A 22,116-nucleotide genomic window follows, 5' to 3' on the forward strand; every position below is an offset into this window, starting at 1 on the left:
GTTTGTTAACAGTTAGTTTTTACATCTCTGCTGGAAACGCCATAAATTCCATAAATACCGTAAACATGTCCAAACAATACGATCTTAGATTAAACGTCTAAAAGACTACCTCACAGACACCTTTAGTCTTATTATTTTGGTGTTGTTGTTATTATACATGTCTCTCAATGTTTTTGTACCCCACTGTCTGCTATATCAAGTGTTGTTTATATTCTTACCTTACAGTGTGTCGTGAATGAGACGTTTACAAATAAATAATTAAGAAAACAAACCAAAAAACTGACTGTCTTTCTATCCCTTAAAAGCAGTTATATCACGCGGAATGATTAAACTAACAGTGAAATATTATTTTATTTTCTATTTTATTGTATGTGGAATGCACAGACATGGCATACACTGCCCTTTTGTTGCAGCTTTCCAGTTGATTTATAAACTCTTCACTCCCCCTGCAGATCACTGAGATGTTTAGTGTGTGTTTCTTGAAGTAGATAGATTATTGGGAGATTATGAGTTCTGTTTGTAGATCATTGTCCTGTTGTAAATGACAAATGCTTTTTTCAGTTTCACTCCCTGACTCACTGAAACCAGAATTTTGCTTATTGGCATTTGTCACATTTGCTGTGCAACATTCCCCCCACACACACATACACAAAACATAATTCCACTTCCATGAATGAACAGTGTGAAAATAAATGCATGACTCTCTGGTGCACTTCTGTTTAAGCCATTTTGATTTGATGGGAGATAAGTAAAAACATACACTTCAGTTACACTCGAAAGTTCTCACACAAAAAAACACCACCACAAATATACTGGACACACTACTAAATAACATCCTGTAGTATCGTTTTTACCATAATTTTTGACAAAAATGCCTTTTATTTCCTTAGTCTTTACCGCCCTCCTGTGGACAGACAATGTAACCGTTTTTTATTTTTGCTTTTTTATTTAAAAAAAAAAATGTCATCACAGACTAAAAGGCACTTCACTAAAACTTGCTAATATAGTTCTGTGACTAAATGATCATAGAGCCTGTTCAGAAAGCTTTATAATGAACAAAAATCCAAACTCAAAACCACACTTGGCAAAGATTTATTAGGAAAAGAAAATGTGTCAGATTTGCAAGCACAGAAGCATATTATGAGCCGAGTGAGTAGAAATGAGACAAGAAAAAAGACATCCTAACTTTGAACTGCTTACTCACACCAGCTACACTGGTTGCTCATATTGACTTTAACAACAGTCCTTATGGTGTATGTACAGTGGCTCTCTCTGAGCTGCTTGTGCTAAATCGGTCTTGACTTGACACACTGTTGAGTTCTGACCAAATAAGGAGGTCCTAGCCAAGCTGACAATGGCATGGTTAACTTCATTTTTTCCACAAAATCCTCCTTATCACCCTGTGCTTGAGCCAGCCTCTGCTATCTGCCTACACAGACAAGCTTATCATGAGCAGATGGTTGCACATATTATTCTATTGAATGTGTTTCTGTTTTTCCTTTAGTTGTCCCACCTACTCTTTCTACGTTTTGGTGGTTCAGGAACAGCAAAGCTATCATCTCCTCCTCTGTCCCTCCCCTCCCCACTCCCCCTGTCTCCCCCATCCCTGTCACTTCTCCGATCCTCTCGGTCCCGCTTGCTTCCATCCCCGTTGCGGCTGTCACTGTGGCGGCTGCTGCTGCTGTGGCGATCCCGATCCCCGTGGCGGTCACGATCTCTGTCTCCATGCCGCTCTCGATCACTGTAGCGATCGTCACTGCTGTGCCGTTCACTTCTATCACTGTGGCGGTGGTAACTGTCCCCATGTCGCCCACGGTCTTCACTATGTCTGTCCCGTGAGCTGTCTCTCGGCGATGAAGGTGGAGGGAGGCTGGGCTGGGAAGTGGGTTGACTGGCGGGCACTGAGCTCAGGGTGCCAGCACTCGTGAAGCCGGACATTGACAAGGTGGAAGAGAGGGATCTTTCTGAGCCATTGGCAGCTTCTGTTGGCACAGAGCTCAGACTGCCAGCACTGGTCCAGCCTGACGAGCCGCTAGCCTTGGTGCTGAGTTTAGGAGGACCACTGGATGCAGCCACAAAGTGGCTCTTATACTGAGCCTAGAGGAGGAGGAGAATAAGTTAAGAACAAGAGATTAGCTGTCTGGACAAAAAAAAAAAACAAGGTGTGATGGATTTTATTCCTCCTTAATTCAAAATGACTAAAGTACTGTTGAAAGGAAACTTTTGGACTCAAGAGTATGAAATTAGTATTTCCCTCTTTTCATGGAATTCCATGTTCAAGCTGTAATGAGCTGCTAGAAGTTTGTAGACCATTTCAATTAGTACCCCATAGTATCCAGCAGAGGGTGCTCGTAAGAATTCCTAACATAGAGTTCCTGTTTGGGGACCTGTGCAAAACCCAGCGACTTTGGTAAAGGCAGCTGCTATCTTGGAGATAGCAAGCCTACATGAAGGAGACTCCTCTCAGAGAGAAAGTTGCCACATAATGTCTCTGTAAGCTGGCTGTGTGTACCACTGACATCTGTGCACTCTGAGCACGTGTTCTCATCTACATGTAGTATTATAAATAAAAATGGAGCCGCATTCCATCCCAATCAGCTTGAAAGATTTGTGCATAATAATAATAATATATATGTATATGATAACAATAAAAACGATATAATATGATTTCACTTTCATTAAAAGCTGTTTGTTCCATCCTACAGCACCGAGTGCGATATCTTATATATATATATATATATATAATACTGCAACGCTAGCAGCACTGTTTATAAAGTGACGATTATTAAAATTGTCAATAAAGTAATTAAAACTGCAATGTTTGCCGAGTATTAGGTGGGAGCGTGGGTGTTGAATTACGTGTCATCATAAACTTGTTCAAAGTGCATGGAGGTTTGTTGTCTTTATACCAACATATTTCAGGGTGGACTTTGACATAAGACCATTTCTTTAATATGAAGACCACAAACAAACAAATCTGCTGGGAATGCAACTAAATGAAATAAACCTTTTCAGGCTGATTTGAGTGAAAATATATATATATATATATTTTTTTTTTCTTAAATAAAACAGAACAGTACCTGGAAGGCTTGTTTCATTGCAGCCATTCGATCTCCCATCGCCCCAGTAGCTGGTTTGCTGTAGCCCTCAAAGCTACTTGTGGAAGACAACAAGCTGCTGCTACTGCTGCTGCGTTCCTGGAAACACAAAAACGGAGTATTACTCATCCTCTGAGTTTTTCTAAATTTAGAGGAAATATCATTCTTTGCCATCATTGTTTTTCAGACTCTCAGAAGAACTCCAGTCAGAAATATTAGTTTTATTCATAATTTCACAGCACATTTAAAAAATGAATCCTGAAGAGCAGATTAATAGACTAGTAAACAGCAACTCACAGAACTTTCAGCCCCTAGACCAGGTCTCTCTTTGTAACCAAGACCACCTCCACCAATATTTGGCTTCTTCCCTTTACCTCCCTTGAATCTGGACTTCCTGAACCACGGATTCTGGGAAAAGTAATGCAAAAAGAACAAATTAATCCACTCAAAAAGAAACAACAAAAAAATATGTAGGGTAGTTACATATTCTCACCTGCATAGCTAAATCCATGAGATCTTTGGAAACAGCTTGATTTGCTCCCTCCAGATTTCTCACAAGGTCTCCAGCAAAATTTGTGTCTTTGTTGGTGAGAAGGGTATAAGCTAGACCCTTCTCTCCAGCACGACCAGTTCGACCGATCCTGTGTGTGTGCGTGTCAATGTCTCGTGCCACATCATAGTTCACTACTGTGCGAATAGACGGGATATCCAGACCTCGAGCTGAGAAGGAATTATGACAGTAAGCCAAAAATACCATGGGTTTTTGTCAAATTTGTAAGCAGATATTAAAGTCTTATCACACAATTATTGATATACTGTCACAGCTGTTCATTCATAGAGCAAATGTTTGAAATTGGACAAGAATGGGTTCATGTGGTCATTCAAACATAAGGCCAAGCTGAAGGAAGAAAACAGGGACTCACCAGCAACATCAGTGGCCACTAGAACGGGCAAATTCTTCTTTTTGAAGTCACTGATGACCTTGTTCCTCTCACTCTGGTCCATATCTCCATGCAGGAGGCCAAGGCTGTAGCCCTCCTGTGTCAGGTTGGTGGCCAGTTCTTCACAGTTTAGTTTCTTGGTTACAAAGATGAGGACAGAGCCGGTGGAGGTGAACTCAACCAACCGACGGGTCAGCCATGACCATTTATCCGTCCCAGGCAGCAGTTCCACGACCTGGGTCACATCTTCATTGGCCTGGTCAGAGAGTTTTTCAGAACAGTTTTTTAAAATTACATTTACTGAGCTGAAAGGTAATATTACTTGTATTTGTGAGGTACTGATTCATTGTTGGCACTGACTTTGCCGAGCACACTGGTGAGCATATTGCCATTGCCAACAACCAGCCTAAGAAACTAACGCTCACTCTCACTGACAACAAGGCTGCCAGCAGCAATGCAAAGAAAGAAGGAATTTACCTACTTAACTAAATAAGCAAATGCATCAATTCTACAGCCGCTTAAGCCTAAGATATCTTAAGAATATATTTGCCAATTTTTTTGACTGTAACACAGTCTTTTCTGACTGGGATATTAAGTGTATGTCATTATCTTAAACAGTCAAAAGTCCATAGGGAATCAAAGCAAATCAAAGTTGATGATCCACTGCCGTGTTAGAAGCTCCTGTGTCCAAGCTAACACTGATTTTCTCTATGGACCTTGTTGAAAGAGTGTTAGTTAATTGACTGTTTTTCCCTTTGTCCCTTCTGTGAGCCATGTTTTCAGTGACAGTGTCTCGGTGGTGTGCTCAGCGAAGTGAGTACTAACAATTTGTCTGTACTTCATACAACCAGACTTCAAAAACAATCTCTTTAAAATAAATGTTTCTGTGTAATGCAACATTCAAGGTTTTTCAGTTTAAGCATACTAATATCTGTGTGCTTGAACTTATCATTTATAGCAAACAAACAGACAACCTGAAAAATAATAAGGGCAAACTATTCTTACAGTGAAACTACTGCTCTAAAAATAAATGTTAATTTTATTGTGACATATGATGTGCGATGCCACATACCTCTCCAATGTCTCCCTGCACCACACGGATAGGATCTATCAAGATGTCTCTGGCGAGCCTCTCGATCTTCTTTCGAAAAGTAGCACTGAACAGAAGAGCTGTGACAGAAAACACATCATGAGTAAGTTAAAACTTGCATAAGCCCTTGCTACTAAAATAAATAAAATATTGTTTTAACACTCTTACTCTGTCTGTCTGGGCGGACATGGCTAGCAACAGACCTAACCTGATATTCTGAAATAGGGAAAAGAAAAATTAGCTACAGTGCATTATAAAGATTCACAGCATCTTTTCTTGAGTACTGATCTTTTCAACTCACCAAAACCCATATCAAACATGCGGTCTGCCTCATCAAACACAAGGTATGTCACTCTCTGCAGTGATGTGGCCTTCTTTTTAACATGGTCAATCAGACGACCCTGCGTAAACACATGTGAAGGGTAAAAATAGTGTTTGGTGCAGCAGTGAATTATGTGGGGTTTTATTTATTTATTTATTTATTTTTTGGAGAAGAAAGTCAGTTTGTAGTCCTGTCTCTTACCGGAGTGCACACCACAATTTCTGCTCCCTCCTGTAGAGCCTTGGCCTGCTCCCACATGTTGCCTCCTCCATAAACTGCCACAGAACGCAATGAGTAGGCTTTCCCAAAACGCTTACATTCTGCATGGATCTGGTAGATATTTAAAATGATACACACGATTGCAACAAGTGTCATAAAACAGATTTTTGTAAATATTGTAGCAAAGACAAAAAATAAATTTACCAAAATCTCTTCCCATTTCATACCTGCTGACAAAGTTCTCTGGTGGGACACACGATAATTGCAATGGGCCCCTCTCCTTCTTCTAACTCCTTTTGGTCCATGATGTGAACCAGCAGTGGCCAGATAAAAGCTGCAGTTTTACCACTGCCAGTTTTGGCAATACCTATCATGTCACGTCCAGACAGGGCTATAGGCACACCCTAGATTAGACATCCATAACAAAACAAATTTTACCATCATTAAAAACGAACATATAGCGTCTTAATATGTTGCAAAATTATAATAAACCTGCACAAAACCTGGCACTGAATCGGCGTGGGCTGCGTGTACTCGGACTTGCGGATTTGGTGCATTAGCTGTTCATCAAAGCCAAAGTGGGCGAAGCTGGTGCACGGTTTTGGAGGGGCAGCACCTGATACCTGACAAAGAAATGTAGTGAACGTTACAAAGGAAAAAGTCTGCAGTAGAGTCTGGTTAATTCAGCATCACAACTTGTAATGAACATACTTACTCGTAAGTTCAGTTTATGCCTTAAGTCCAACATTTGTGTTCCAGTCAGGCTGCTGAGCTCTTCATGCTCATTGTAGAAGTTTTTCTCAAAGGGTGCGTACTCAATCTATAAAAACAGGCCACACATATCACAACAAAATAGTTTATAAAATACACAGATACACAAAATGTCGATCCATGGTTGAAACACTGCTCTGTGTTTTATTAGTATTGTCAACTCTACCTCACTGTGGTCAATAGGAGGAAGCGGCAAGATGATTTTCTTGGTGGCAGAGGGGATTGGGTTCCCGTCGCTGTCATAGTCAATGTTCTCGTCCTCCTCCTCCAGGGTCAGCCCAGCTGTGGGATTCTCTGCCATGTAGCGGAAGTAGGCTTCCTGCAGAGAGCATAGCACCTCACATGAAAAATCCAGTTGGATTGCTGCTTACCACAGCAAAAGTGATCAACAACATACCTGAGGACACAATCAGCATTGTAACGAAAGGATAAATTATGAGTGAGAATCTGATATTGACACAAACCAACAATGTGACATGCTTTTTCTAAAACAAGACTATTCAAAACAGTTAAAAAATGTTCCATCATGATGCTATTACATATGCAACTTGTATGATCAGCTATTTAATTAAAAAAAACACAACAGAAGACATGGAATGTTTGGTCAGGAGACCTTTCTGATCAGCGATGTAGTAAATTAAAAACTCTGTGGTTCTCACTCACTTGTTCATCTTCTTCTTCAATGTCATCACGAATACCCCTGAAATGACAAGCGGAGAAAAAAAACTTCCCTGCGGCTCGTTCATACACCCAAAGCAGCCCACATCCCACTGTGACTACGAATGTGTTACTTACCAGAAATTATATTTTAAATCCTTTAAAACAATGTTGTATGAGCCATCATGTCCTGAGAGGAACTTAATTAAGATATCATCATACTAATTGTTACACATATAATCAGCTTTTTCCATCTGGTCAAACTGATAATTTAACACTAGTATAAGGACCTAAAAGGTGACTTCAGAACTAAAACAAAGAAAAAAGTGACTGTATTTAAATCTTACTTGGCTGACTTTTTCTCTTTTTCCTTTTCCTCTAGTTTCTTCATGTCTTTAGCTGCTTGGTTCTGAAGGAGAAAACAAAAACAAGATTTGTAACAGAAAAGAGCAGATTACACATTTGAATAATATGTTAGCCTCTGCTTCAGTGACAGTATCTTCCCACCTCAACTTCTGCCATGAAGGCATCCAGTGGGTCATCCTCACTGTCTGACCCACCACCAGACTGCATCTGCTGTCGCGTGGGCGAATTCTCAGCCGGGATGTACGGTAGATCCACGTTGCTGCCAGGCTCCTCTTCATCATCTTCAAAATACCTTGTTAATGGCAAAGTAGCATTTTTGTATTAATGTGAATATATGTGTATACATTGAGCTTATGTAGGGGAGAGATGTAATACATACGCATTTTCCTCATCAAAATTAGCTCTTTTGGTCCCTATTTTGTAGAATGATGGGAGCTGCTGGTTCTTCCCGTAACCTCCCCCTGATCCTGTGGCTGCTCCATGAGAATTTGGAGGAGTGTGAGGTTCCTCCTTTTTCCCTGCTAGAGCAAATCCTCCAAACCCAAAACCCCGCTTAACACCCGGACCGCCTTTGTTCCAGTTCATGGCTGTGCTGTGAAAACAAAAGAAATAGTCTCACTCTATAGACAGTACATACAGCACAAACAGTACACACAGACATGCGAGAGTGAGCGTGATACGGTTCCAATATCAGGTGATGTTTTTGTTCGTAGCAAGTTGCACCTTATTACAGTCTTATTACATTTAAAAATGTTAATGATGTCATGTCCTATGTTGCATATTAGGATAGGTAAATTAGAATTAAACATCCCTTTCACTTTACGAAAAGCAGGTTTCCATAATTCATTGTGTGGCCCTTTGTTTCCTTTACCAATGCCACCTGTAGACAAATGTTGCCCACCCCTGTCATATTGGCAAATGTCAAATCACAGAGGCAGGACTGGTCACTGGTAATCCTGGGTCAAAAAGTGGTAGGTTACACTTGTCATTTTAACATTTAGTAGTTACTAGCTCATGTGAATAACATAACAGACATCCTTAATTCAGTTCTGCTCAGTCAAAATGAACATTTCAGATAGCCATAATAATGTTCTTCCTAGGACAAATGCTGTCACTTTTTCCATTCATGTGTATGGGGTTTATCATAACAGATACATTTAATTTAAAAACTGAGAGCCCCCAAACAACAAAATTATTACCATCCACAATTCCAATTTGAGAGACCTACAATTTAATTTCAGAATCAGAATCGTTTTATTGTCATCGCACAATGTACAACTAAATTTTAGCAGCAACCAGGTGTCCACACAACATAATATAGTAAAACCACGTACAAGTAAAAAGTACAGGTTAAAAGAAAGTAATTTTTGACTCATTATAATTCCAATTCATATATAATAATAATAATAATACATATTTTGGGATTGCAGTTCACTCAATTACAGATACCAACATTGTCCATTTTACATATATCAAGTTTGATGTGGTCAAAACAACAACTAGAAGTAAAAACGTGACTAATCAAACCATGCTACTTTTGGGGATACATGCTGTATCCCAATTTTGAATAACTTCATTTTAGATATCTTATAGTTATAGTGTATAATGTAATGCATCTTCAAATAAACTTTAAATTAGAAACATGTGAAATCGGAAGTAGTGAATATCATAAAAACAGTCAAACATGAATTACTGACTTAGACGAGTCAAAACGTTATTACGACGAATAAGATAAATTATAACAACGTTAATTTCTGCAATGTTACTTCAAGATAATCAAATTGAGAAAATACATGTAACCAAAAAAATCGTCATCTTCAGCGTCGTGCATGTCTGCCAAGAGGCGATGCTACAATTATCTGGGATAATCCAAAGAGGGAGTGGACGTAGTGAGACTAGAGCATGACGTTCGTGACCTGAAGCAAGCAAGTATTTTACTAAACACAAACATACAGCAACACGGCTCTACGCGAAAATGTTCGCATCAATTTAACACTGACCATGTTTTAGTATAAATAGCGTTAGCTTGGCGTTAGCTCAAGGCCGCAAAATAAGGCCGAGGTAAGACAAGTTCGACACTTGGCCGTGCAGCTTTATTTGGGTCTTTTCTCGCGAAGCCGCAGAGTATCCTGCAACTTTTTTTTTGCGTTGAGTGAATACATCGATTTGTTTTTGTCAGGAGTCAGTATTTACCTGTTCCACGCGTTTGTAAATGAGCCCGTCTGTGTGTGTTGTCTTTAGAAGAAGCGCCGTATACGTCATCAATGCGCGCAAAAGTGGTCTTGTCGTCGTTTACGTGCGACGTTCATGTTTCTGGTAGACAGCGTAGTGGAAAGCTGTCAAATGATGTCTCTCCTTTGATATGATATAACTCCGAACAGACTTCGCTTTTCTGAACAACACATAGGTACGTTATTAAAACATTAAACATATTTCCGTTTCCTGTTAAAGTAATTAATGACTGCTGCTTTAGCTAACGGGAATTTACTAATGCTAGCCTGCGCGCTCCATCATAGCAACATTAGCGAAACACTAGCTCGAATGGTTCTGCTGGAGAATCATTGATATGCTTTGATTTATTTTTTTCCCCTGTTGATTCGTTTTCTATTCGCGTGAATTCAGTGCATGCGGGTGCTTAGTAAGCACAACTATTCAAGCCTAAATTGTTTTCAACCTTAACATTTGCATTAGGGGTGGGAATCACAGTATACCTCACGATATATGGTCCATGATACCACTGTATCACGATGCAACGATTCTGTGATACTCAATATATTGCAAGACAATCATATAGCGCTACATCACAAATTCTGTGAAGGGAAGAAAGCAAAACGTGCTTGAAAAGTTAAAAGGGCACGATTTTGCTGTTTATTTACAACACTGACAACAATGTGCGTCTATGTATTGAACATGGATGGGGCATCTCTTAACGTAGCTTTCTCCACCATTATCCCACTGTAAACTCCCTCTTCCCCTTCCCTCTTCTCTAATTTTGTTAATTACAATTTCGATATTTGCCATGGCTCATTGATTATCATATTGCATGAGGAAGGACGGCGATATATCACAGAATCCATGATTGGGTGATATGGCGATTATGACTTTAAGAAGTTTTGTTTTCTTCACTTCTTCAGTAAGATATTGCGATTTATCGCTATATGATTGTCTTGATTTGTCTATTGTTGCAGAATCGTGTGATATCATTGTTATCATGGACCATGTATTGTGTATTATTATTATTAGAAGACACTGAATCAAACACACAAAGCACATACATTAAATGCACATTCAAAAGTATATCAAATATCTAACTTTTCTTCACAGTTATTACCTGGATGTTTTCAGCATCATCTGTAACACACTCAAGAGGATCCATGTCTTTTCTTGTAAGTGTTTGCCGAATACAGATTAAAATAAGATTTTTTATGTCTTTAATTTTTTTTTATTCATTGTCAGCAAAATTGGTCTGTAAACACATATATGATAGATTTCATTTGAAGCAGCTAAACGCAAGATCATTTTTACCTGTTAGACTCTGAATGTCTTCAGAAACCAGGTAATTTTTTACCAACAGGAAAGCCTTGTTGAAATTGTTAAGCTTTAAATTGAGCTTTCCATGACTTTGTCTTCTACACAAGCGACATAACACTTTTTTTTGCGTCAGATTAGGTCATCCTCATAAAGCATCTTCATTCAACAGCTTTAAATATGTAACCTTCCCTTATTCTCGCTTGCATTTTCTCTCCTTTTTTTCCATGTCTGTTATTAACCCTCTGTCTGTCAGCGTTGGGTATCTGAGAAATTGAGTGTGGAGAGCCTGCGGGATTTGGAGTTATTTGGAGGTGAGCTTCAAGGCAAACCAGCCCATAATGAAAGTGTTCAACATTCCCAAACCAGTGCTTACACTCTTGACCTTTCATCAGCACAAAGATTTAAAGAACATTTGAAAAAGCTTTTTAGATCAGACCCCATGCTTGAATTACAACCATGTAAAAATGCCATTCAGGGTCTCAGTCATGGGTTTCCTTTCTTTACTTTGATTCCATCCTCATTTCTGTTTGCTACGATAGCTTATCACACACAGGATGCACAGACAAATGACTTTTGAATGCATGTGCGCGCTTGTTACATACAAAACCTGTGTGCTATTTTAGTTCATGCTGATGTGTGTGATGTGGATGTTGAATATTTTAATTGACCAATGTTTTTAAATGTGAATGTTGCCTCTTGTGGAGCTGTTTGTTTTCTTCTGTATCTCATAGTGTCATTGTTTGTATAAAAACAGCAGATGAATCCAAGAAGATGAGAATTTGTGTGTGAGGAAATTGTATTTACTCATGGAGATATAATGAAAGAAGGGCTCTGCCATTGGTCTGTTTTTGATTTGATATGAGATCATGCTAGAGCATTTTATAAGAGCGGTAAACACGCATTTGTGTTCGCCAAGTTCCTAAAAAAATGGATTTCAATTAAGTTCTTTTTCGTGCTTTTACTGTCAATTTTTATTTTAAACAACAACACAACATTTGACCCAACTGTAAGATTTCAAAATATATTAATTGATTTCTTACATAGTAGAAAGGAGACATTTGTTGTTAGCTGTGGTTGGTATTTTATTTATCTGGGATATTTCCTGCAGTCATTTTAAGAGACATTACACTGCCTTGCAAAAGTATCCACCCCCCTTGGCATTTTTCATGTTTTGGTGCCTCACAACCTGGAATTAACATGGATTGTTTGAGGATTTGCATCATTTAATTTACAGAACATACCCACAACTTTGAAGATTTTTTTTATTGTGAAGCAAACAACAAATAGGACAAAATAACAGAAAAGTCATTGTGTGGAAATCACAGCTCCACGTCGCTTTGGATAAGTCTATATGAGCTTGCAACAACTTTCCACTGGGATTTCTGCCCATTCCTTCTTGCAAAACTGCTCCTGCTCCTTCAAGTTGGATGGTCTGCGCTTGTGAACAGTCTGACCACAGATTTTCTTTTGGATTGAGGTCTGGGCTTTGACAAGGCCATTCTAACACATTTACATGTTTCCCCTTAAACCACCCAAGTGTTGTTTTAGCAGTGTGTTTGGGGTCATTGTCCTGCTGGAAGGTGAACCTCCATCCTAGCCTCAAACACACACAGAGTTGTACAGGTTTTGCTCAAGGATAGCTCTGTATTTCATCCATCTTTCCCTCAACTCAGACGTCCGGCCTGCTTAAAAACATCCCCACAGCATGATGCTGCCACCACCATGTTTCACTGGGGTATGGTGTTCTTTGGGTGATGTGATATGTTGGGTTTGTGCCAGACATAGCATTTTCTTTGATGGCTGAAAAGTTCAGGTTTAGTCTCATCAGACCAGAGCACCTTCCTCCATGCATTTTGGGAGTCTCCCACATGCCTTTTACTAAACACAAAACGTGCCATCTTGCCTCTCTGCCATAAAGTCCAACTCTATGGAGCGTACGGCTTATTGTCGTCCAATGTACATATAATTCAGTCTTTGCCGTGGAACTCTGCAGCTCCTCCAGTGTTATCTCAGGTCTCTGTGCTGCCTCTCTGATTAATGTCCTCCTTTCCCAGTCGTTGAGTTTTGGTGGGCACGGCCGTCTCTTGGCAGGTTTGTTGTTGTGCCATATTTTTCTCCTTTCACGTCACTGACTTAGACTACTGTGTTCTGATCCATCACATAAAATTCAGATTAAAAAAACATTGAACTAAATGCTGTAATATAACAAAATAGGTAAAAATCCAATGGGGGTGAATACTTTTGCAAGGCACTGTATATGGTTTTGAAAACAAACCCATTGTATATTAGTGGTTTGCTTTTCTTTGGCACATTGGTTTTACTTAATAATTGTGAATTATGTTTTCTTTCCAAGCTTTGCCTCATTTTCATTTTCTGATAAATCATTGCTTAAGGTTGCGTGTTTGCTTCAGTGTATTTATATTTTGCATGTTCTGCATTTCCATTGCCTTTAGTAATATTTGGAAAGAACTTTCCAGATTTTATTAGATTTATTTTATTCTATTATTTTTATATTTATCATTGATTTATTATTATTTGTGTGGGTAGAAAAATATTGTTTATATTGATATAAGCAGTTTACTCGGGGCAGAATTTTTATTTTTATTGTATTACTACACTTTCAGATTAATCCTGACTGCACAGATAAGTATTTGTTAATTGGTTGTTTGAAAGGCAAAACTGCTGTTCCAGACAAATCCTGTTAGCCATAGGACAACAAATGCCATCGATAATCATTGACTCCCACAACCAGAGGTCGATTCCCAGTTCAAGAGCTGCTCTTGACACAGATCCTTCTCTTGTTTTGTGTGTGTTCATGTCAATGATGTGGTTTTTCTACCCCAGAGCAAGCTCAGGGACTCTCTCACAGGAAAGTAAGTGTGGTACTCCTGTCACTGCATCGTCATCCCCCATTTGCCTTTTGTGTATGTGCTGGCATGTGTATGTGTGCATACAGATTCAAATGCAGAGGACTCCACAAACCCTTGAGGCTTTGCACATTTCTGTATGCATGCGTGTTGAATCCAGGACACACTGTACATGCTTCTAGCTCAGAAGGTCATTTCACGCCACTCACTTGGGCTTCTCTCGTAGAATACAGGGACATTGTAGCTTTTTTAAATCTCTTTTCTGTCTGAGTGTGTAGTGTGCGGTGAACATGCTGTGGTCAGGGTAACTGCCCGGTTTGGATTTTTGAGATTTTTCCTTTCCTCACTTAGTCTAAATTGTTTTCCTGAGAGTATTTTCTGTTCAGAGCAAGAAGTGTGTGTTTTGACTCTTGCCTGTCTGTGCTGATGGCTTGTTGGTTGGTTTGATGGTGAACTGATTGTTTCACATGTTGATGTGAGCCACTGCAGGCTGTAGATGGATATGGAGCGTAAGAAACGCATGGTAGCGTCTTCAGAATCTGAACAGTGTCAACTGTAACCCATGTGATTTGATCAACATTTACAGACATTTCTTCAGCTGATGGCTGCCATAGCATGCTGCACTTAGTGCCAGTTTTGATTGAATATAACGTTTCTATATGGCAGAAGGCGGTCACACGTGGAACATGGTTTTATTAGTAAGGGTATTTTCAGAGTTGAATGTGTCTCTGATCTCTAAGCTATCTCTAACTCATACGCTAGAAGTGCACTATTCAAAATTCTGAATGTGTGTCTTCTTTGTCGTCACCATGGAAACAGTCCAAATATCCATACAAGCTTGCCTTCATTTGCGTCCACAGCTTGCTACTGCAATCTGTCCCATTTCCATCATTTGAATGTCAGTGAACTGATGGAACTCAGGAGTCCTCACTGCCAAGATTTATTTATATTTTGATGCATTAGTCTAAAATAATGTATATGTACATATGTAGTGTGTGTACCGATATACTGTTAGTCCTTTAGGCCATAAAAAAGTGCCTCCGTGCCCTGTTTTTACACTTTTGTAATCTGTATATATGTATTAGTAACTCACACCTGTGTGTTTTGTTTCATATTTTTCTTATGCTAGTGTGATGGTCACGCTAACACCTTGACAACACTTTGGTGATCTTTTAACAACCGATTTCACAGATACTGAGCCTCTGGTAGTCACTTAACAAGCCCTTGGGCACAATCCTACACTGTGAGACTTAAGGTCAGTGTCCAGCCAACTGACGACCAGTTTTCATTCACTCTTTTCCTTCTCTTCTACCTTCAGGTCCATGAGGACAGTCGGGAGAGTCTGACCTCCCTCCCTCGTAAGGACACGATGGGCAGTTTCCTCCCTGACAGCGGCTCGTATGAGCTCCTCACTGTTATTGGTAAATAAAGGCAGCTAGTAAAAAACATTTTTGTTAAAGACAAATTTTGTCAGACATACTACTACTAATGTAACTCTGACAGAAATATTTCTCTAATTGAACCTTTTCTTTGCCTGTGTGTGTTTTAGGTCGAGGTTTGGATGACTTGATGACTGTGAACCTGGCTCGGTACAGACCCACAGGGGAGCATGTGGCTATCCGACGAATTGACTTGGAGTCGTGCGCTAACGACATGGTTACCTACCTGCAGGTCTGCATCAGTCTGCCATCTTCCATCAGTCCTATCAAACCGTGTGATACAACTTCACTGCTGTCCTTGCCTTTAGTGTAAAAAAAAAACTTTCTTTCAGCTCTTTCCCCATCGGGATACACTGTATACATGCAGTATGTTTTCATTGATTGTTTTGTCTTTACCATTCACCCCTCAGAATCATTGTCTGTGCCTGTTCTTCTGACATATTAAAATGTCTTTTAAAATTAAAATTTCTTTTCATCTGCCTGTCAGTGTGAACTCCATGTGTCAAAGTTGTTCCACCACTCCAGTATTCTGCCCTACAAGAGCGTCTTCATAGCTGAAAACGAACTGTGGGTTATCACTCCCTTCATGGCTTTTGGTAAGAAAATCACTGTATTTTATTATACAAGTAATAATATAATTGTAACCAGAGTTTAATCTGTTTTCTCACCATGGTTGTGTGTGATTCTTTTGTTAGGGTCAGCCAGAGATCTTATCTGCTCACATTTTTCTGATGGTATGAATGAGCTGACTATCTCGTACATTTTACTGGGGATGCTAAAAGCGCTTGAATACATCCACCACATGGGATATGTGCACCGGTAAGAGACTCCTCATACTAGAGAAATATTAAACGTTGCCTAATGAAATAAAAAGCAAAAATAACATTTGACTTTAAGAGTTTTAAATCAAGGGATTCAGCACAAGTAGCACATCACCTGTCGAGTAAATACAGCTGTTCATAGAGTTCATGCTTCCATCAGCTTCTACTAATTAATAAGGGGTGTATTCATTGTTTTGACTGTCTGCTTATTTGTAGGAGCGTGAAGGCCAGCCACGTGTTGATCTCAGCAGACGGACAGGTTTGCATGTCAGGTCTACGGAGCATCTTTAGTCTGATCCGTCATGGTCAGAGGGCCAGATTTGTTCACGACTTTCCTCAGTACAGTGTGAAGGTGCTGCCCTGGCTAAGCCCTGAGGTGCTGCAACAGGTACTGAATTCTCACTGAAATGCTGTTATGCTGTCAATGTCTTATGGGGGTTTACATGTCTTCATGCTGTGGCAGTAGCAGGGATTGGTCATTAAGTCTGAATTGATAGCAGGGGATCATTTTAAGTGTCTTTCTTTTTTCATTCTCAGAACCTGCAGGGCTATGATTCTAGATCTGACATCTACAGCCTGGGGATCACAGCCTGTGAACTGGCGAATGGACATGTTCCTTTCAAAGACATGCCAGCTACACAGGTGAGTGTGTATTAGGAATACTTGATTAGTCAGTTTCAGAGTCAAATATAATAGGGGTATATTCTCCTAGAAAAACTTATATAACAGTATTTTCCGTGTTGATTCATCTGTGGCATATTGTCTTGATTAGTTGTTTGGTCCATTAAATGTCAGAAAATGTTTCCCAAACCTCAAAATGATGATGTTCAAATTTCTCATTTAGTCCACAAATCAAAATGACTACAATAAATGACTTAATTGGTTTATAGAACTCATTTTTATTATTAAAAATAATAATAATAATAATAATAATAATAATAAAAACACTCAAGGCCATCTGTGTGTTCCTACTACTATACTTGCCTTCAAATTGCCCCTCGGGGACTAGATCTAAAGTTCTTTGAATTGACTTGAAATGAAGGTCAGTAAGCTCACCTGTCCTGCTTCCTCTGTCGACTTCCACAGATGCTGCTCGAGAAGTTAAATGGAACAGTGCCATGTTTGCTGGACACCACCACTATTCCACCGGAGGAGCTGTCCATGAAACCATCCCGCTCTGGAGCTGATTCCGGGATCTGCGAGGGTCCAGGAGCTGGAGGGGTCAGACACTCCAACGGAGACTCATCAGCAGGACACCCATACAATCGAACGTTCTCCCCACACTTTCATGGCTTTGTTGAGTTGTGTCTCCAGCGAGACCCAGAGAGGAGGTTGTGCATTTATTTTATCAGACAAGTTCAAATTGTAAATTTTTTAATTTTCAAGGCATGACAATAATTTTCTCACTGTTGTTTTTTTTTTGTTTTTTTTATCAGACCTTCTGCCACCACTCTTATAGGTCACCCCTTCTTCAAACAGGTAATTTGTCATGTCCAGTGTGTACCAATTAGTGTCATCTAATGGTGAGACTGCAAGTTGAAACAAATGATCTGCTCACTTGCATAAGGGAACTACAGTGGCCTTCACATACCAGTAAGGATGGTGTTCTTTATTTGCTGGCGAGTAAGCTTTTGCTTCAAAATACTAAATGCACTCTGGTTGGTTTCATGTGTCAGTGCGAGCAATGACCCTTGCCTAAAGTACATATAAAAGGCTAGTTCAAGGTCACTGAAAACCAAACTATTGTCAATTCAAGGTGATGATACACTTATTTTAATATGCTTATGGATAGTACATTAAATGTCTGCCAATAAACCCTCCGAAATCTTACACACTAGACAGTGTGTTCAATAGCATTGTGTCCTAACAAAATGAAAGGTTTCATTAGCTCACCTGGTCCGACAATACATGCCATCAATGTTGCTCATTTTATTTTGAATATAAAAATGGTTGAGACTGAAGAGCGATGACTATTTATGAAAATATCAGCTGTTATTTTGTTTTTCCTCTCTCAGATTAAACGTCGGCCCTCCGAGGCGCTGCCTGAGCTCCTGCGGCCCGTGTCACCCATCACCAGCTTTGCGAGCTCCCATCCACAGGACTCTCCCTCTGGACTGGCTAGTTTGGAGTCAGGTCTCAGCCATCTGGAAGTGGACGACTGGGACTTCTGACAGTGGACTCAGTAAGGAGACACTTGTGGGACTCTAATTATGGGAGAAACTACAAAAATCCAGGAGATATTTTTTGTAATGGTCCCATTGTAAATAATCCAAATCTTAAACTCAAAAGGAGTTGCTGTTCTCAGAGGTTAAAAGCCAGCAGCCATCTTGCCTCTTTTTGACGTCTCTTGCACGCTTTTGTTCTTTAGATATGCACAGACCCTTGCACTGCACTGATGGCCTCTCTTTCTCTTTGTAACACAACTGTTTACAGATTGTTCTCCCTCATGTTAAACCCAGCTACCACAATAGTCAAAACACAACAGGACTCCTCATTTTCTCATATTGTTGCTGAGATATCACAGAAGGGTTTATGGATGTAAGTATAATCTAAACCCAAAGATTCTAGAACGCATGAGTGGGACACTCCGACTTAATATTCAGAGGAGACTCTCTACCTCTTGTTAGCACATGGCTACTATGGGTGGCTTATGTGTTCAGTGAGACCACCATAAGGCTGCACACCAGTCCTCACAGCTATCTCTGTCTGCAACACCAGATGGAAGGTTTGACTTTTCCCCATGTAAATGCATTTCTTTGCTCAGCTTGTGACACTACAAACGACATCTCATGCTTTACACGTCTCACTTTTGCTACACGGAGGTTCAGTGTAACAGCTGTTTGGTTCAACCTTCAGAGCACAAAAGTGTGTATTTCCTTGAACTTAAGCTGGATGTGATGTTACTTATGTCTAAAATATGAATGTTACATTGGTGCTCGTTTTGTCTGCATGTATTTAACGGTGAGAACAAAACAAAGTGTTTCAAATGTTAAACTTGACTTTTCAACAATAAACACTGTTCACTATTATGTTTTTATTTAATTGTATCACGCAGGGAGTCAGAGAGACTGTCTAAAAAAGTATTTTATTCAAAATGTACACAGACAAACACTTAAGGGGAAGGATGGACTGTTGCTAATCCTCTTCATCGGATGGGGGTTGGTCTGCTGCAGCCTGACGTTTCTCCAATTTGACCATTAACTCTGGAACAGGGGGAAATAATAGAAAATATGATTTAAGGAAATCAACTTCCTATTACCATTAGAATTCCTGAGAAGATGGTGATGCGTGCATGGTCGAAGACATGTGAAACTCTGCTTACCTTTAGCAGGGTTGAAGACACCATTGGTTTGAGTGTTGCACACATAGCAGCGCTTTGACTTGCGGTAATGCTGAAGAGCACAGACCTCACAAAAATAGTGCCTGCACCTGGGAGACATTTGGCAAGTTTATACTAATATACTAAAACAAGGCTCTGTGGGGTGTGGCAGCAAAGGAAAAACAAGCTAAAGAAGAAACTTACTTTGTGATAATGGGATTTTTAAAGGACTCTCTGCAGATGAAGCACTTGAAGGGAAAGTCCTCATCATCACTACTGACCTCGTAGTTCTCCTCATCTAGATTTAATCACATCATAGTTCAGGAAATGTTGATGCAGAAGCTGGAATAAGAAAGACATGAAATCCACATCCTGAGCTCACCATTGGCCCCATATCGACCCTCATCCAGCTCCCTTTCAATCTGCCAGCCATGTTTGTAGTCTGATCTGTCGTGAAGGAACTTGCAGCTGTCTAAAAGCAAGAGAGAAGAACATGGAGACTGAAAACAATTCTTCTTCAGGGCGACTTTAAAATGTTTAGATACAATCTAATAATTACCTCCAAAACCACAGAAACCAGTCTCCTTATAATCTTTGCAGATGTCTGGCTGGTAGTCCCACCTGACCGTAGCTCTCAGGTGTTCCGGGGCTCGGATTGGTCCTTTTCTGAAATAAAAAAAAAAGTAAATTAATAAACAATGACCAACACTGATATTCATGAATCCTGTCTTATTAAAGCATATAACGTGTGTTAGAACTCACCTGACCATGCCAGAGGAGGCGTTGCCCATGGTGGTATCTTTGGGCTTGATGAATTTTTGGTAATTGTTTATGCCACGGTAGATTTTATCGTCCTCTTTACCCGTCAGCTCCTGTTGAAGGAGGAACAGGTGTCTTTCTTTAGCTGTACATTTGTGAAAGAAGTTACAGTTTGATGTTCCAGGTATGAGTCATCTCTTTCTTACCTCTTGGATTTTCTGACTCCTTTCAAAAATTGCCTGTGCATCGTTGTCCTTCTCTGTGTCCAGCTGATATGTAGCGGTTGCCCCCATGTCGTCAGGTCCCTCTGGTTTCTTTTGTGTATGATTGACAGAATAGTGGAGAATGAGAAGATTTCAGCAGCACTTTCAAGCGAAGATTCTGTGGCAATAGTGTGACAAAGTGTAATTTTTTCAGTAAAAATGTCTCAACTCACAGCTGATCGTGTGGACTTGTAGGCGACAGTGATCTTGTCTTCTTTTTCACCTTCACTCTCACTGGAGGATACAGCATCTCTCTCTACTTTCTTTGACTGAGAAAAAAAATAAACACTTGTATGTGTCTATTAAACTCAGATTTTATTTAAAATGATCATTGTTAATATTCCACTACCTTTTGAATCATGGGGTTGACTCGTAAACCTTTCTTTTCTCTTCGGATCACAGAGCACTGTTCCTCGTTGTCATTGTTGCTATCTGGTGGGGGAAAAAGCAAGTTTAACAGATTTGCATCTTCATTTGAGGTTAGACACCTCAAACTTAAATGTTTGTTCATTTGTTGTTTTTCCTTATATCATGTATCCCTCCACACCAGGGGTGGGTCAAAATGTCAATTTCAGTGATATATCGCCATCCTTCCTCGTGCAATACGATAACTAATGCGCCAGGGCAAATATTGATATTTTAATTATCAAGCGGAGAAAGCTACGTTACATGATTCCTCATCCACGTCCAACAGATAGACTTAACGCACTGTGTTCTCGGTGTTGTGAATAAATAGAGAAATCCTGCACTTTTAACTATATGATTGTCTTGCAATATATTGATTATCACATAATTGTTATCGAGTATCGAGTATCGTATGGTGAGGTAGCCTGTGATTCCCACCACATCTCGATTACGACTGTCCCATGTAACACCGAATCTATTCTGTGTGGACTAAAGGAAATAAGGAAAATATCCTAACAGGTCGCATCACTCAAAATTCCGAGGGAACAAAAACGCCACAATGACACAATCGCTTTCTGTTTCTCTGCCACTATCTCATCGTGTTCCGCTCTTTATCTTGTAATTGTATTAATTGCTATTACGAAAAACCATAAGCGGAATACACATGAACGCACACAAACCATAGATAGTTGTTAACATTAACAGGTCTGTTGACATAATTTACGACGTCACAACCACACAATAATGTCGTCAAAACATCGGGAAAAATTGCTCGACGACGAACGGTTACCACTGTCGCTGTTGCTTGCTTTCCTTTTTCGCCCGGAGAATTTTTTGGTGGATTTTTTGAACAGAAAAGTGCAAGAGCCCGCTTTAGGTTCTTCTGATTCCGCCATCTTGATTACAACAGAACATAAATAACACGCCGGGTCTCCACAGCGCCCTCTAATGTCATGGAGTCGGAGGAGGCTGAGGAGAGAAGAAGCGGAACTGGAAGACCAAAGAGAAGAACTTTGATGTGCGTTGGGAAGCTTTGAACTGTGACTGAGCAGACAAGGTGAGCTGGGTTTGAACTTTGAACTGAGCAGTTGTGTAATTATGTAACGCAGTTCTGTACTTAACTACAAAATTCACGTATCTGTACTTTACTTTGTTATTTATATTTCTAACAATTTTACTCCACTGCATTTCCCCTAACTAACTGTGGACATATATACGACACAATCTGAAATGTAACAAGCCCTATCA

The 22,116-nt window shown here is 39.8% G+C and overlaps 3 protein-coding genes across 4 annotated transcripts; 1 reads left to right on the forward strand and 2 right to left on the reverse strand.

The window, feature by feature from the left end:
• Positions 1-1,087: 1,087 nt before the first annotated feature.
• On the reverse strand, positions 1,088-9,731 carry ddx42 (DEAD (Asp-Glu-Ala-Asp) box helicase 42). Its single transcript, XM_083897109.1, has 18 exons — positions 9,658-9,731; positions 7,844-8,056; positions 7,606-7,756; positions 7,446-7,507; positions 7,105-7,141; positions 6,608-6,760; positions 6,386-6,490; positions 6,174-6,293; positions 5,898-6,074; positions 5,653-5,781; positions 5,431-5,530; positions 5,298-5,345; positions 5,112-5,209; positions 4,022-4,295; positions 3,592-3,818; positions 3,396-3,506; positions 3,081-3,197; positions 1,088-2,097 (listed from the first exon to the last, which is right to left on the reverse strand). The coding sequence occupies exons 2-18, from the start codon at positions 8,047-8,049 to the stop codon at positions 1,501-1,503; spliced, it is 2,712 nt and encodes a 903-aa protein (XP_083753235.1). The 5' UTR covers positions 8,050-8,056; positions 9,658-9,731; the 3' UTR covers positions 1,088-1,500.
• A 65-nt stretch (positions 9,732-9,796) lies between these two features.
• Positions 9,797-18,994, forward strand: strada (STE20 related adaptor alpha). Of its 2 annotated transcripts, XM_083896872.1 has the most exons (12): positions 9,797-9,871; positions 10,789-10,850; positions 11,249-11,341; positions 15,181-15,283; positions 15,412-15,533; positions 15,789-15,897; positions 15,997-16,120; positions 16,339-16,510; positions 16,660-16,764; positions 17,209-17,453; positions 17,559-17,601; positions 18,138-18,994. In XM_083896872.1, exons 2-12 carry the CDS (start codon positions 10,800-10,802, stop codon positions 18,291-18,293), a joined length of 1,323 nt encoding a protein of 440 aa, XP_083752998.1. In that variant the 5' UTR covers positions 9,797-9,871; positions 10,789-10,799; the 3' UTR covers positions 18,294-18,994. The 2 variants fall into 2 exon arrangements, with proteins under 2 accessions (XP_083752998.1, XP_083752997.1); XM_083896871.1 differs by lacking the exons at positions 9,797-9,871; positions 10,789-10,850; positions 11,249-11,341 and having other exon boundaries at positions 15,118-15,283.
• A 194-nt stretch (positions 18,995-19,188) lies between these two features.
• On the reverse strand, positions 19,189-21,764 carry rnf113a (ring finger protein 113A; the record flags this gene model as incomplete). Its single annotated transcript, XM_083896982.1, has 10 exons — positions 19,189-19,325; positions 19,445-19,551; positions 19,646-19,739; positions 19,824-19,913; positions 20,001-20,107; positions 20,204-20,313; positions 20,407-20,514; positions 20,637-20,732; positions 20,813-20,895; positions 21,659-21,764. The coding sequence occupies 10 exons, from the start codon at positions 21,762-21,764 to the stop codon at positions 19,258-19,260; spliced, it is 969 nt and encodes a 322-aa protein (XP_083753108.1). The 3' UTR covers positions 19,189-19,257.
• Positions 21,765-22,116: the final 352 nt, after the last annotated feature.

The sequence above is a fragment of the Microchirus variegatus genome, assembly GCF_963457635.1.
Source record: "Microchirus variegatus genome assembly, chromosome: 10".
Classification (NCBI taxonomy): Eukaryota; Metazoa; Chordata; class Actinopteri; order Pleuronectiformes; family Soleidae; genus Microchirus; species Microchirus variegatus.

Coding starts and splice junctions, on each gene's coding strand:
- ddx42 (XM_083897109.1), bottom strand. CDS start 8,049: ATGAACTGGAACAAAGGCGGTCCGGGTGTTAAGCGGGGTTTTGGGTTT. Junction 5,210..5,297: donor TGTCCGCCCAGACAGACAGA/GTAAGAGTGTTA, acceptor TTTCTGTCACAG/CTCTTCTGTTCAGTGCTACT. Junction 3,819..4,021: donor AGTGGCCACTGATGTTGCTG/GTGAGTCCCTGT, acceptor ATTCCTTCTCAG/CTCGAGGTCTGGATATCCCG.
- strada (XM_083896872.1), top strand. CDS start 10,800: ATGTTTTCAGCATCATCTGTAACACACTCAAGAGGATCCATGTCTTTT. Junction 11,342..15,180: donor AACCAGCCCATAATGAAAGT/GTTCAACATTCC, acceptor TTCTACCTTCAG/GTCCATGAGGACAGTCGGGA. Junction 15,898..15,996: donor CACTCCCTTCATGGCTTTTG/GTAAGAAAATCA, acceptor TTCTTTTGTTAG/GGTCAGCCAGAGATCTTATC.